Source organism: Uloborus diversus, chromosome 1, assembly GCF_026930045.1.
Source record: "Uloborus diversus isolate 005 chromosome 1, Udiv.v.3.1, whole genome shotgun sequence".
In the NCBI taxonomy this organism is placed as follows: Eukaryota; Metazoa; Arthropoda; class Arachnida; order Araneae; family Uloboridae; genus Uloborus; species Uloborus diversus.
In genome coordinates this window covers 192,061,628-192,076,176 of record NC_072731.1, presented here as the reverse complement: position 1 = coordinate 192,076,176, position 14,549 = coordinate 192,061,628, and the positions used below count along the sequence as shown (strand labels likewise).

General features: G+C 29.6%; 1 protein-coding gene across 1 annotated transcript in view; it reads left to right on the top strand.

The window, feature by feature from the left end:
- LOC129234107 (receptor-type tyrosine-protein phosphatase N2-like) overlaps nt 1-11,202 on the top strand; it is a 188,043-nt gene extending 176,841 nt beyond the window's left edge. The window contains exons 11-13 of the mRNA XM_054867999.1: nt 2,404-2,468; nt 6,432-6,505; nt 7,053-11,202. Of these exons, the coding sequence (XP_054723974.1) occupies nt 2,404-2,468; nt 6,432-6,505; nt 7,053-7,124 (211 nt within the window). The 3' untranslated portion in view covers nt 7,125-11,202. The remainder of the gene's footprint in view (nt 1-2,403; nt 2,469-6,431; nt 6,506-7,052) is intronic.
- The last annotated feature ends 3,347 nt before the right edge of the window (nt 11,203-14,549 follow it).

The window sequence follows — 14,549 nt, the reverse complement described above, 5'->3', positions numbered from 1 at the left end:
TTTTTGCCGCCAAACCACTGGTATCTCATTTAAACTCTTCGATCCTAGCATTTTCATTTCAAAATATACAAACACATGTAACGTGGTACGTGTAATTTACTTTTTCTGATTTCTGATTTTTTTTTTTTTTTTTTGTATTTTAGAATTATTTTTAATTAACATATTCATCACTTAAATTAATTTAAATATTTTTCAAAATAACAAAATTATAAAGCACGTGAAGAATCCCAAACTTATAGCCAATGTATCAAATTATGGACCATCAGGGCTTCGTTGGCATGAAAAGGCTAAGTGAACTATTAACTCTTCAAATACAATTTGCATTCTTTTAACTTTCCTGCGTCAGAGTACATCTGAATTCGCATTGTCATTTAATTCAATTAAGCAAAAACAAGTCAACGCACACGAGGCCGCTCAAAAATTCTGCCCCTCTAATTAAGTAAGACAAACACTGAAAGAGTAAAACATTTCTCAGTATATAAGCGTCTGAAAAGGTGACTTAAACCCATTAGGGAAAACGTCTTTTTGTGAGAGAGAGACGGTTATTTATTAACTTGTTGTTCCCCTTCCGAAAGATTAACTGCGCATGTCGATCGCTTGTTGCAACATTTGGGATTTTACGAGGGCGGTTTGGTTGAGAGCTAAAGCACTTAATGCAGTTTTACTGTTAAGCTTTTATGTTTAGTAAAAGCACATTACCTTGTTGACAATCGAGTTGTAAAGTGTCGTTTTTTTTTTCTTCTGTCACTGTCTATTTAAGTCTTGTCCACCGTGGTTCTTTTCTGTTTGCTTTAAACCTCAAAAAAAAAAAAAGAAAAACAGAAAAAATCCCATCATTAATTTTTGTCACTGATTCTATGAAAAAATTAAGTACACAGATTGAAAAATTATAAATGAATTTCTGTACAAAAATCTCACAGCATATAATACGAAGTTATATATTTTTAGAAAAAAAATATTTTTGGGGTCTATTTCATTTTCAACATGATCACTGAATATAGCCGTAAAACTTTTTTACTTTCTTTGATAGCTAACGTACATAAAAAAGAAATAAATGAGTACTGTGTAATAAAAATAAAAGCAAACAATGTTGCAAATGTGTGCCTTTATACCGTTGCTTGATTTACTTTATTTAAAAAACTATTGGAGTCGTGAATTTTTTCAATTTCCAAATTTTGAGTAATTTACTTGTTTTAAAGATTGTTGATCCCTTTTTGACCATTTATAAAGAATTTCTATGTGTACCGTTTTTCGGAATGTGCATGTATCTGTCTGTATGTGTGCTATTTTTTGTGGCCATCGCACTTAAAACGTACAACATGGAATGAACAGAAGTTTGGTATTACACTATGTTAATTTTATGTACCACTTCCTTATTTGATCCTAATTAGTGTTTGATACCAATCGCCCCCGTTAATTTTGTGCAATCAAAGGACATTCTTGTTTTGCGTGTTTGTTACATCTCAAGATTAACGCAAGGGTTGGGCATCTTCTATTCCTGTTTTTTTCTTAATTTGATTACAAAGCAAAACTTCACACCGTTATTCCTTATTCGATTTCGTTAAAAGTAATTTAGAAAATATGACATACTTTAAGTTTTAAAAGGTTTTAAAGAAAATATGAAACAGGAAGAAATTTAATCACTATACGTTATTTTGTATAAGTGATGCTTCTGAACAGATTTGCTTATTTTCTTAATGCGTTGCATCAAAAATAGCTAAATAAATTCTTTTTATCTCCAGGAGACATTTTGGACTCGTCTTAGATCTGGTGTATCTTTCTTACAAAATCTAGTAAAATTACTCTAATTTGCCACATTTTTATTATGAAATTGCTTTTTTAAATTTACTAAGCGATTTCTTAATTGTTTTCTATGAGTCGCACAGTACTGTCTAAAAATGATATATGAACAAAAAAAGCTAGCAGCTATTTATTTCTTGTAATCGTGCTTAATTTATTTGTACTTGTTTGGTAAATGTTTTGAAGAGCTGAAATTTGAAAATAATGTCACGATTTTTGTGCAAGACACCTAAAAGTTCCTTTAATGGTCTAATCTAATAAATACAGTAAAACCTGTGAAGTTGACCACCCTTGTAAGTTGACCACCTGTCTAAGTTGACCGCTTTTTTCAGACACGGAATTAGCCGTTATCATATAAATCAACCTTTGTAAGTTAACCACCTGTTTAAGTTGACCACTAAAGTAGTGCACCGCAAGTGGTCAACTTACACAGATTTCGCTGTATTTCAACACATACTCTTACATATCAAACAGTGTAGAAATGCTCTAAAATGTTTTAACCCGTTGTAAGTACTTTTAAGATCTTGATAAGACTTCGAAAAATAATTTTACTTTTAGAAAGATGTTTCATCACATTTCACAACTGACTTTCTTTTTTTTCAGTGATGGTATTGGACGAACTGGAACTTACTGCTTGATTGATATGGTTCTGAATCGTATGGCCAAAGGTAAAGTGAAAAATAGATTTTAACTCAAATAAACAATGACCTACTTCATCGATATGTACTTAAACACATAATTATAGCCACTAAAAAATTATAGCATGAAAATTATGCCAAGCACTTTCAAATTTAAGATTAAAGTATGATAGACGTATGAAATAAATGCTTGATATTTATAACAATTTAATAGCTTCTCCAAAATCTGTTTTCTGAATGTCGTTTTGTTCTTGTTTACTGCTATCTATTTTTGATGTAAAGTTTTTAGCACGTTGTTGTGCATTTAAGCAGATTATAAAAGAAAAACAGCTCACTGCTTTATCAAAGAAAGAACATATCTGTCGTTTTCGATAGAAAAAATAACAGATTTTATTTCCAAAAAAGGAGATATTATTTTCTTTGCATCATTTTTAATGTAAAAACTGATACAAAGAAAAAATTCTGGTTGAGGGTAGTTTTTTTTTTTTTTTTTATCACTTTTGTCGTGTCCAACCACGTTAGATTCTGTAGCAGCAAATATATTTTTTTCCTAATGACTTAAAAAAACCAAAAAATCATACTTCAGCGGGAAAATCGAGAGATAGCCTAAAAGAAGGAAAACACCCATAAGAAAGAGTAGATACGGCAGTTATTAAGCAATATCAAGTTCTTCTTGCATTTTTACGAAATGTAGGATCATAGAATTTAACGCAGGTCTCAACGAAAAAATACTGGTACGCGAGGCGAGTAGTGATTTCTTTTATAAAATAAGATAGCCGATAGTACATATGCAAGCAAATAATAATTACTATAGAATATGGGTTCACCATCCAGTCGGGGAGGCAAAGCATATTACTCTCGAAATACGTCCAGCATGCCCATTTGCAGTCTTTAAATTTGTTTTATGCGTGCCAAAGTCTATATATTTTAAAAACGACTACTACGCATTTGTATGCAAACTTCCAGTGAAAAGAAGCAGCTTATTTGTTCTTATCTTGTTCTAAGCTTCCTGAATGGAACATATCCCGCATTATGAGCGAGATACACCAGACATTATGTTTACCCTCATTCTTACGACCGGCTGGATTTTTCTTTTATAAATCTTTTTTTTTTTTATTTCCAATGGCTGGCAGCAAGAAAAGGTTACAAAGAACAAAATAGCAAAAACAAACACAATACACAGAACAAGAAAAATACAGAAACAATAGGGTGAAATATTTAGCTGCCGATACGCTCTCTTGCTTCCCAATAACGGTCACACAGGCTACGTCTGGAAAGCTGGGTGCAAGTGTGCAGGTGACGAATGTCCATTTCTTCGTTTGAATTGCAAAGGGGACAATTGGGACTCTTCACAATCCTTAAGCGGTAAAGATGTTTTCGTAAACAGTCATGGCCAGTTAAAAGTCGAAACAAAGCCACTGACTCTACTCTTGGTGCTGAAGGGACAAAATCACGGTTTATAAACCAAACTTTGTGGTTGCTTCTAGCTTTTAGGTCTTGCCAAAAAAAAAACTCTTGATTTTTTCTTATACATAACTTTATAGCATTGAATGAGACTGGCTCATTTGGTAGTTGAATAATAGCAGACCCCCTCTTGGCCAGAGCATCAGCAAGCTCATTTCCTCTAATCCCACAGTGTGCAGGGATCCACTGCAACACCACTTTTATATTCTGCTGCACCAGGTCGTTAATGAAACTGCGACATTCAGAAATTTCCTGCGATTTGCAGCTCTTTATCGATGCTATCGCCTCAATAGCCGCTTGAGAATCCGATAGGACAACGCATCCCTTAAGTTTAAAATCACGGTATTTCAACTGATCTAGAGCCAGGTGTATAGCTTTTACGTCTCCAACGAATGCAGAGGCATATTTACCAACAGGAATAGAAAAAGAAAAGTGCTCACTGTAGACGCCTGCACCTGCATTTATATGGTCTGATACTCTTGACCCATTGGTATATATATGTATCCATTCACTTTCGGGGTATTTAGTGTAAATCGTCTCCACAGCAATGGCCCTAAGAACTACTTGGTCAGTCTCACTCTTTAAAACAGGCTGTATCAAATTTAAATTATAATTCACTGGTTCGTATTCGCATGGGTTTGTTGGTAAAGGGTTTTATAAATCTTCAGTTCAAGAAACTCCAAAAGACGGCTTGACGTAAGATTTTTCGTCTTAATCGCTGGTAATCATACAAAATTAAAACAGCATCAGGGAGAAGAAGAGAGAGGGTGCTTCAGAAATTCAACTGCAGGTTTGAATTGTGCAACAGCATGCTCAGCCTCCCTTCTGAGAATCTAATTTGAGTTTTTACTCTCAATAATAATTCAGGTTGTGAGTTTTTTTTTACACCGGTCATTTTATTTGTATCATTGTTCCTATTGCATTGGTGGGTAATATTGCCTCTCCCCTTTTTTTCATAAAAATGGTTCAGTCTCATTTATGGAAATATTTAATCTGCTAAAAACGTGAATTTTCAACCTGCTGGACTAGCATATCTTAACTCAATGACTTCTCGTTTAGTGCACCCTTCGATTGTTAACTTAATTTATTTAAATTTTTGTTGGCTTGCTTTGATCATGCTTGTTCTTCTTAAAAGTAATGCGAGGAGCTCTTTTAATATTCCTTAACATCTTGTATTCTTTACTTTTAACAAAACATTTAGTCATTAAGAGTTAACTACCTTACTAGCTCTTTTATTAATATTAATGAAATATCTACTGCTTTTTCAAGAAAGAAGTCATAGTTTTCAACGCACTATTTGTCTTACTTATTATCATCGTTTGTACTGCATTCTAGTTCGCTCTTGTACTGCGTACTTATTAATGCAGTTTATGATACAATAGTTCAACTTTAGAGACACTTATTTCACCTAAGACATCTGGATGATACATAATGTTGAAAGAAAAATTCACCAGACTAACCACTGCAAGGCTACTGAAATGTATCGATGATTGTACAAAATATTCTCTTTTAAACTGGATGTTGTACATATATTATTTGCAGATTAAAACTGAATTAGTTGACTAAAGTCTAGACATTGAGCGTAATTTACCTAAATATAATTCATGATGTAAAAGATTACATTGCATTTCAAATGAAAATTGTACTTTATTTTTTCATTTATCAGGAAAATTGATACAATTAATGCAATATTTTTTCTGATAGAAAGAATTTAAATGTGTCTGCATCGAAGAATATTATCATTACGTTCCAAGAATTCACAGGAGGCAACATAATAACGTTTCTTAATATAAACGAAACAATAGATAAACAAGTGGAGTTGTTATTAATGTAGATATGGCATGAATGTGCTTTTTGATTAAATGAATTTTTAGAAAATAAAATTATAAGAAATACATCAAAATATTTATTGCCATCTCATTTGCATATTGTATAAGATATGTAAATAACTGTATATACACTGTATATACACAACTGTAATACAGTTATTTACATATCTTATTGCTCATTACATAAGATATGTAAATAACTGTATCTAGAAAAATAAGTCATATGTAACTAAAAGGGTAAACATGTATTGCAACTCATACAGAAATCGATTACTACAAGAGGTAAATCTTGCCAACATTACTCAATGCTTTGTGGCAAATTTCGGCCCCATTTGAGTTAAATTGATTAAAACAAAAATTGAAAACTAGAGAATGTTAAAACATTTCTGTCATGATAAGCAGAGGAAATACAGAATAAGAGATTTTTTACAAAGCAAAATAGCAGCATAAGACAAAAAGAAATGGAATTATTGTTTTCAGTTATTTATTTTTTAGAAACTTAGTTGTAATTATTACTTAACTTTCAATTGCATTGCCAAAATTTATGTTGCCTAACATAACCTAGCACATATTGCATCTTTGAAAAACTAACAGGAATTTTGAAAATAAAAATTAATTTAATGATCTAATTTACAGTTAAACTTGTTTTTTTATTATTATTTTAATTAAATAAGTAAATCGACTTATGTGTTTCTTACAGGAGCTAAAGAAATCGACATTGCAGCTACTTTAGAACACGTAAGAGACCAACGTGCAGGAATGGTCAAAACCAAGGTAAGATTTAGAGCTTTGCCCTCGATGCTCATTATTTAGATCAAAATAAATAAATATTGATCATGTTTCGGACACACCTTGAATCAATCACATAAGGAATGAATTGATCTATTAGACATCGAATGTCCCAAATTTTATTCTTTAACTATGTTTAAAAATATATGCATAGTTCATAGTATCAAGCCAATTTAGAACCAATTATAAATCATGAGTTTATTTAAAATACGATTTTTATTTTCATTTTGTACGCAGAAGGATAAATGTTTTTTTTTATTACCATATACTTTTCATCAGTGTTACACCTGTGCACTTTTAATTCTACTGTATATTGATAATTCATTTTTAATAATTGACGCCAATTTATTGTGATAATATTCAAATTCATTAGTGTTCTTTTCAAAAGATATGTAGAGAAAAAATCTTGCAAAAAAATCAAAAGCAATTTTTCAAACAACTCAATTCTTGATTACGAAAGCTTTTACTAATGCGAAACAAAGTCAGATTTTCTAAACTGTACTCAATAGTATTTTTTCATCTCTCACAACAGGCCCAGTTTGAATTCGTGTTAATGGCCATCGCCGAAGAAGTCCACGCCATCCTGAAGGCGTTGTCCCAATAAGATCAGTCGTCTGACCTGCTAGCCAATCCTACGTCTGCCCAAATCAGTGAACTTCACTTGAACACGTAAGAGCAAGCATCTTCAAGAATACATGGTATCTAATATTCCAATGAATTAGACGTCTAAAATACATGACCCTCTTACAGTACTGTAACAATCCCTTGAAAAGCGGTTCTTACCCAAGTGATCCTCCTACAGTCCCTCATATAACTGCAAGAATTTTTGTCTTTTGTGCAAGTGCATCTATTCTGTGTTGTGAAAAAAGATTTAGTACTCTTCTATACAATCGTAGGCTCCTTAATAGAGGATATTTGGTCAACACTAAAGGCCATTTGAGTTTGGATGGATACTTTTTTAAAGCAAAATATTCTTTTTTCAAACAGTTTTTATTTACTGCGTGTAACAAAAGTTGCTGGAAGTGGAAAAACCGTTTATTTAAGATTGTTTATTGAGTGTTCATAACCAAAACATTTAAGTTTTAACATTATTCCAACTTACCTTTTAGAAAAAAGCCGCTATAAATATCTAATATTGTACAGAAATATTTTTCACTTCGTTTTGATTCATAATTACAAATTGTGCAGTTAAAATAAGATTTGTTTAACCATGTTCATTGATTTAAAAAAAATCCAAAACATACTGTTAAGAACGTTTTTATGGTAATTCAGTTTAGATTACGCAATTTTTTGTCAAATCCTTTTTTAATTAACAGACATTTTATTTCGATTTCTCATTCCGTTATTTTAACGTTTTGTGGAGCTGTAAACTAGTAATTTAAACTTTAACGTACATGCTTTAAAATACTTAAGGGCGTAACGCACTTGTTCGGAAACTCGCACTGAAATTTTAGTTTTTTTAATTTATTTATTTACTTTTTAAGGAGGATAATCCTTATAAATAAAAGGAGGAGGAGATAAAGAGATCAAACTAAAATGCCAGAAATTTAAATAAATATCAATGTTTTAGGAAAACCTTTTTTTTTTTCGCTTATGCCTTTTTGTCTGTATGTAAATGTTATTTTCATTTATAGATAAATATTTAACTAACTTTCATAAAGATCTAAGAAAATAAAGCGTCTAGCAATCAACCACACTGAACGATAAATACTTCAACACCATGAATATTATTGATTTCAAATTCAAAGGTCGTTGGCCATTTATTATCTATTAAGGAAGTATAATATTACTGAATTATTGTATACAGTTTGTTTTTTGTCTGTACTTTATATTCATATTTCTAATTCCTTTTATGCTAGACAAAAATGCTCTAACTTGTAGTACGTCTTCTTCTATATGAAATTACACTCGTTTTCACCTGCTGCGCTTGTAACTGCTATGTGTACATAAAATATTAAGCATAAGCTCTATTTAACTTCATTAAGTGTGAAATGTTTTCTTTTTTTTTTTTTTTTTCTTCATTTTCAAAATTTTAGCATGTGTAGTTCCTTTAGACTGTTATTGGCCTCTCATTTTTAACTAACAGAATATCTCTGGTAACAAAAATGCCAAGCCTCTTTAATGCGATGAATAGTCTTTTTTTATTTTATCTTATGTTTGTAAATTTTGTAGTAATACCACTTTAACATTGTTCGGTTATTTTCACAGTTGTACTTTCGAAATAATATTGGGAAACTATTTATGAGTTTCGAATAACGGAGTAGTATGCTTTTAAGATTAATATTTCTTTTGAATATTTTATGAAATAAAGTTACAAGTGTCCAACGTTTAAAGCAAAATTGTTTTAACGTTTGAAAAGTCTACGTTAATTAAGCTGAACTGCATTGGATAAACATTTATATGCACCTTTTTAACAACAAGACTGCAAAAAAAGAAAGAGAGAATCAATAGAAATAATGGATGCATAAAGATTTTTTAATTTCATATAATTAAATATTCTTTTTTTAATTGAGCAAAAAATAACCCAACCTAAATATTATTCATCAGTGATTTGAAATTTAAAAACTTAGATTGTAAAAATATTTGAAAAAAATACATTTTCCACAAGTATTATCTGTCAAATTTTATCAAAATGTCATTAACACTACATGTCTTTCACAAGAAGATCTGAAATCAGAATCAAGCACTTTAATGTATTTAACTTTTGTTTGCACGTTTCTAGCACGTTTTTATTCTTTTTTTTTTTTCTGGAAAAACGCACAACTTTCCATGTTACTATTTATTAAAAATAAAAATAGCTTTTACTTGCAAACTATAACAAATAATAGAGCAGAGGGGGAAAAGTATTTGTCACGGTTCAAAACATATATGTTTTAAAAAAATTAGTTACATAAAATAAAAATTTAAAAAAAAATACTATACAACAAACAATACTGTAAGCAAAAAAAAATCAAACATTAAGTTATCAATTTTATGTTGCGTTGTGAAAGATAATTTTGCAGCTGGCCTGCGATGCATTCTAATTTTTACAAATCTAATATCCTTGTTTCAGATACAGTTGTCTACGGCATATATTATACAGTTTTGTATGCAGATTCTTTCAAGTATGCACAAGACTTTTTACAAATAAAAAAATACCTTTCCTTACACAGCTGGTCTGTAGTGAGGAAATCCCTGTTATGAACGATTGAGAATACACATTAGAATATAAAACTCCAATTTCTGCAGTAAGCATGTGAATTTTTTTGTTTTTCTCCCCTCACAAAATGCGTAGCTTAAATAAGAATTTAATGCAGAGGTGTAACTGAAAGATTTTTTCTAATACGGCTAAAACAGTCACAATTTTGACCAAATATTAAATTATTGAAAATGTAAGGGTAATCGTAAAACATTTATAAGCGTACAATTAGTGTAAAACACATGCTATAAATGTAAAATCACATTTAACTATTAGAAAGAGAAGTCTCATTGAATATTCTCATTGTTTGTTTGTTTAGGCATAACAGTTGCATTACACATGGAGTGACTTTTTTTTTCTCGCAGAGGGAGCAAAAAGTTTGAGAAAAATGTTTAAGTATTTTTTCATGAGTTCAATGGTAATGTAAGTTAAATAATAATTGGTAATAAATAGAAATTGGTTAAAAATCTTATCCTTTTTTTTTCTTCTTCATTCGTTTTGCACAATATTTAAACTGGAGGAATATTTGGTAAGTTTTCCAGAAAGCGTGACTAGCTGTTTTTGTGAAGGCGGTTGTATAATTAGCTTATTTACTAGATTAATTTTTAAAATAATGCAAAGTATGATATCGACTTTAGCAAATATTATCTTTTCGAAGTAGGTATTGAATGTTATAATTAGGTTTTAAACATATTTCATTTGTGGTAGCGTTTTTTCGCCTAGTTTTCAATTTCTTTCATTATTTTCTTAATAATCTATTTATATTAATCCTTTTCATTGTTTTTCTTAAATTATTGCCACAAAAATATGTCTTGACTGGAACAATTATTACCGTTCTCTGTATTTCAATTCATTTATGTATGTAGGATGTCTTAAAAGCTCTAGTACTTATACTGTGATAAAAAGCTTTAAAATCTAGTTCATGTGCACTAAATTTCAACGAGAACTAGGGTAAAAAAAGAATAAATAGTCTAAAAACTTATATGATCTTTAAAATGCAACATAGATTTGAGCTGAATGTGCTTCAAACAAAAAGTACTAAAATATGTCACTTATTTAGAGTAAAAAAAAGTCAGTCTAAAATCAAGACACTATGGAAATATAACAGACAAAATGTTTACTCATCACGTTTAAATATTTAAAAGTGAGTTAAAAGATAAATAATGGTTTTAACACCTTGTAGAGGTTTGAATTTTGGTTCACACGAACTAGCTTCGAGCTTAATGCAAGAACTAATTTTATATGTTTTTTCTTGCATTAAGATTTTTCATTGTATCAGTTTGGTGATATGTAAATATCTCTTGCAATTGCTTCCCTTAGCAGTTAACTAGTCCAAACCGTACCATGATTTTTACATATAGTAATGCTTTAGAAATGTAAATAAGGAAATAAAGTAACATTCAAGCAATATATGAAAAACGGAGGCTGGATCAAAAATTGTAGCTTTATGAAGAACGAAAGTGTTGCGTTCAAGCTTTGTTTTTTTTTTTTTTTTTTTTTTTTTTGTTTTTTTTTTTTAAATAAAATCCAAAAATTAAAAAAATAACCAAAATTTTTTCCTTCCGTAGAAATGTTTTCTTCTTAAAAATATTTTTAACGAGTTTAAAAATATTAAATTGGGGGATGTTTCAAAAAAAAACATCATCATTGTAGGGGTTAAAAGAAAATTCAGGCCTAATTTTAAAAATAAAATTAAATTAAAATTAATTTTAATTTCTACAGAGGAGCGTTTAGTACAGTTATTTGAACTCTTTTTAAAGTCCTGTACACTTTCATTCCTTATTGCTTAATAACTTATATGAATTCTTAAATAAATTCAAAAATGATTTTGTTGGAAAAATAAAAGACAAGGAAAAAATACACAAGAGGTTTATTTAAACTGATACTGTAAACTTAATAATGCATGATATGAATGCGAGGTGTATGAATGGTTTAGTACTAAGAGGACTTCTCGGGATCATGCAGCCACCAACTTAAAGTACCAGTACCATAATACTAAAAGCGAATCTAAATCCTATGTTTAGACTCTTTTTTGCTATTTTGTATTATTACTGTTTGGTAGCTTAGATACTTGGATTTACAGCTTTTAGGCCATTTGAATACATTGCGTCCTATGGTGTATATACTGTTTTATAAAGAACCACTAATTGAGTTATTAAATTATTGGAACCTTTTTCATTTGAAAACATTAGTCGCTTTCACATATATTTTAATTAAACATCTAAGTCAAAAAAATACGTTTATTTATTTTTTTTTTCATCATTTAATTTTTTGAAAGTTTCTCATACGTCCAACATAATCCTGTAAAACTTTGTACATAGTTTTTTCGTGTATTTCACATTTTTATGTAAATAAAGATTTCTTCTTGTAAATAATATTTGAGCTGTAAATAATATAATTGTATAGTTCGCATATCAAATGTTTCAGAGTACAAACATTTTAAAATGAATACAATTTGTGATGTTAAGTAAGTAACACTATGCATAAGCTGAAAAAAAACGCCATCTAGTGTTAAAACTGTTTCAGCAGCCTATTCTTTTTTCCTCTACACTCGCATTAGACTTTCTCTGTAGACATTTTGAAGCACTTAATAATTTTGAAAACTTCAATTTTTTTTGTTTTAGTTATAGTTAATATAAAATTTAACATTATTAAAACAAAAACAAAATGCATTTAAAATTTTGGAAACTCTTACACGCACAAGTATTCAAAGCAATATGTCCTATGTTCTCTCGTTTACAATAATGCCTGCAAAATAGCAATACTCTAAAGGTAAACTCGACAAAAGGTAAACAATTTTCAATTTAAGTGGGAATTTGAACTAACAGTAAGAATAAAATTTATCCATTTCAAATCCTTTTTTGAGTTAAACAGTAATTTGGAATAGTATTTTTCATTGAAATACGTTATTAAATTCTAAAAAAAAGATCCGTTTTACAAAACTCTCTTCCACCAAAATGTGTCGTTTTTTCATTTTTTTATGAAATTAGTTTTCAAAGTTTTATTTCTGCTTTTTCAATCTAGCTGATTAAATATACGTGTCAACTGAAATATAAAACTAATAACATGTATTATTTTTAACATGCAAACATTTATGCAGTAAATTCTTAGCTATAAATTTATTTTGATGAAATTTATTATTTTTTCTGTACGTAAATGCACAGTTTTTACACGTAAATGCACAGTTTTAATTATTTTTCTCTTGCAAAATTTTTTATTGAAGAAATCCAAAAAAATCATCTTTCTTTTATATTCCCAAACCTATTGATAATTTCAAACAGCCCGATAAATTTTATGCAAGAAATGTATTGTTACACGAGCCAACATACATGACCAAATCGAGACTCTTAGACACAAAATAACAAGAGGCTTTTAACTTAGTACAAAGACTCAAGTGATGTAGTTCGTTCCTAAAAATATAATATAGAAACTGCACTAAACTCGTAGCACGACATATTTCTGCACTCAAGCACTCATCAATCTTTAATGCACTCAACGAGTAATGATATTTTTTATTTAAAATCAAGGGATTTAATAATTAACAAACATTCTAATTATTTCACGAAAATCGTTTTGTTAAGAATGAACATTTTGACGCTTGGAATGCAGTATTAAATAGGTTTTTAATCATTTTTTAAAATTTATTTAGTCTGCCACCCGAACTTTTTCAGCATAAATGCGACTGTTATGCTATCAAAACATTTCTGAAATGATATTGTTCCCTTTTTTGTAACATTATTTCACAAGAAATAAGACTTTTTCATAACAAGTCGAAACTCTTGAAGCGTAGATGTAAAGCTAAGATTCTGAAAGTATCACTTTGCCTTTGAATCAATGGGTTAAAAAATTACTTCAAATCAACTACAAGAAAAATATACATTTAGATAAATGTACATTGAGATTAATACATTGGGATACAATGTAACAAATGAGACTTTATATTAGTTTTTTTCAATTTAAGAAACCAAAGAGTTTACAATCTTTCTCTTATACACATAAATAGTTTTAACTTTTATTGCGCAAGTTATGTCACAAAATAAATTACATTTTATAATCTTCACAGCAAGTATAATGGAAACATTGGTAGGTAAAATAGCATTAAATATAAATAATAATATGCGTTATAAATTTGCAAAAGAATCATAAAATATTCATCAGCCATGGTAAAAGAGCAAAAAATCTAAAAAAAAGTAAATAAAAAAGAAAGGGAACGATACACAAGATAGAAAACACGTAACATTTTCTAAGAGACCATTATACCTTAAAATCATAGATTTAAACCCAAACTTGACTTACCACATGACTTACTTGTAAATATCAAGATTTATTCTCCATTCTTTTTTATCAAAAATCTCTATGTAACACTTGTAACTATTTGCTAACTTCATGCATGCTTCAGATTTCTGCTCTTGCTTTTAAAAAACTGTAAATACGCTGCTTTTGCATGAATATTTTTTCTTGAACGCAATCGATCACAGTTATGTAATTAAAATTACGATCCTGCACTTGCACATTAAAGCGCAATATATTTGTTATATGCACTCACACTGTGTGCGCACTACATTTTATAAATATCATACCGGGTAAAATAATATAATGCATGGTTGTATGCATAATTTAATAACCAAATACTTAAACAAATTTCCATAGTACTGTGTCTCACATAAATGTTTTGTACTTTTAAAAACGTATAGTTAAAGGAGGGATACATTTTCTTTGGTGCAATCCCTGGTATGTACCAAAACATGTATAAACAATTTCTGAAATAGGTTTTATATAACTGTGTTCAATGCAGCCGTTTTATACATTTTAAATTATTACAGCTTCGGCAAATTTTAACTGTTATGCTAC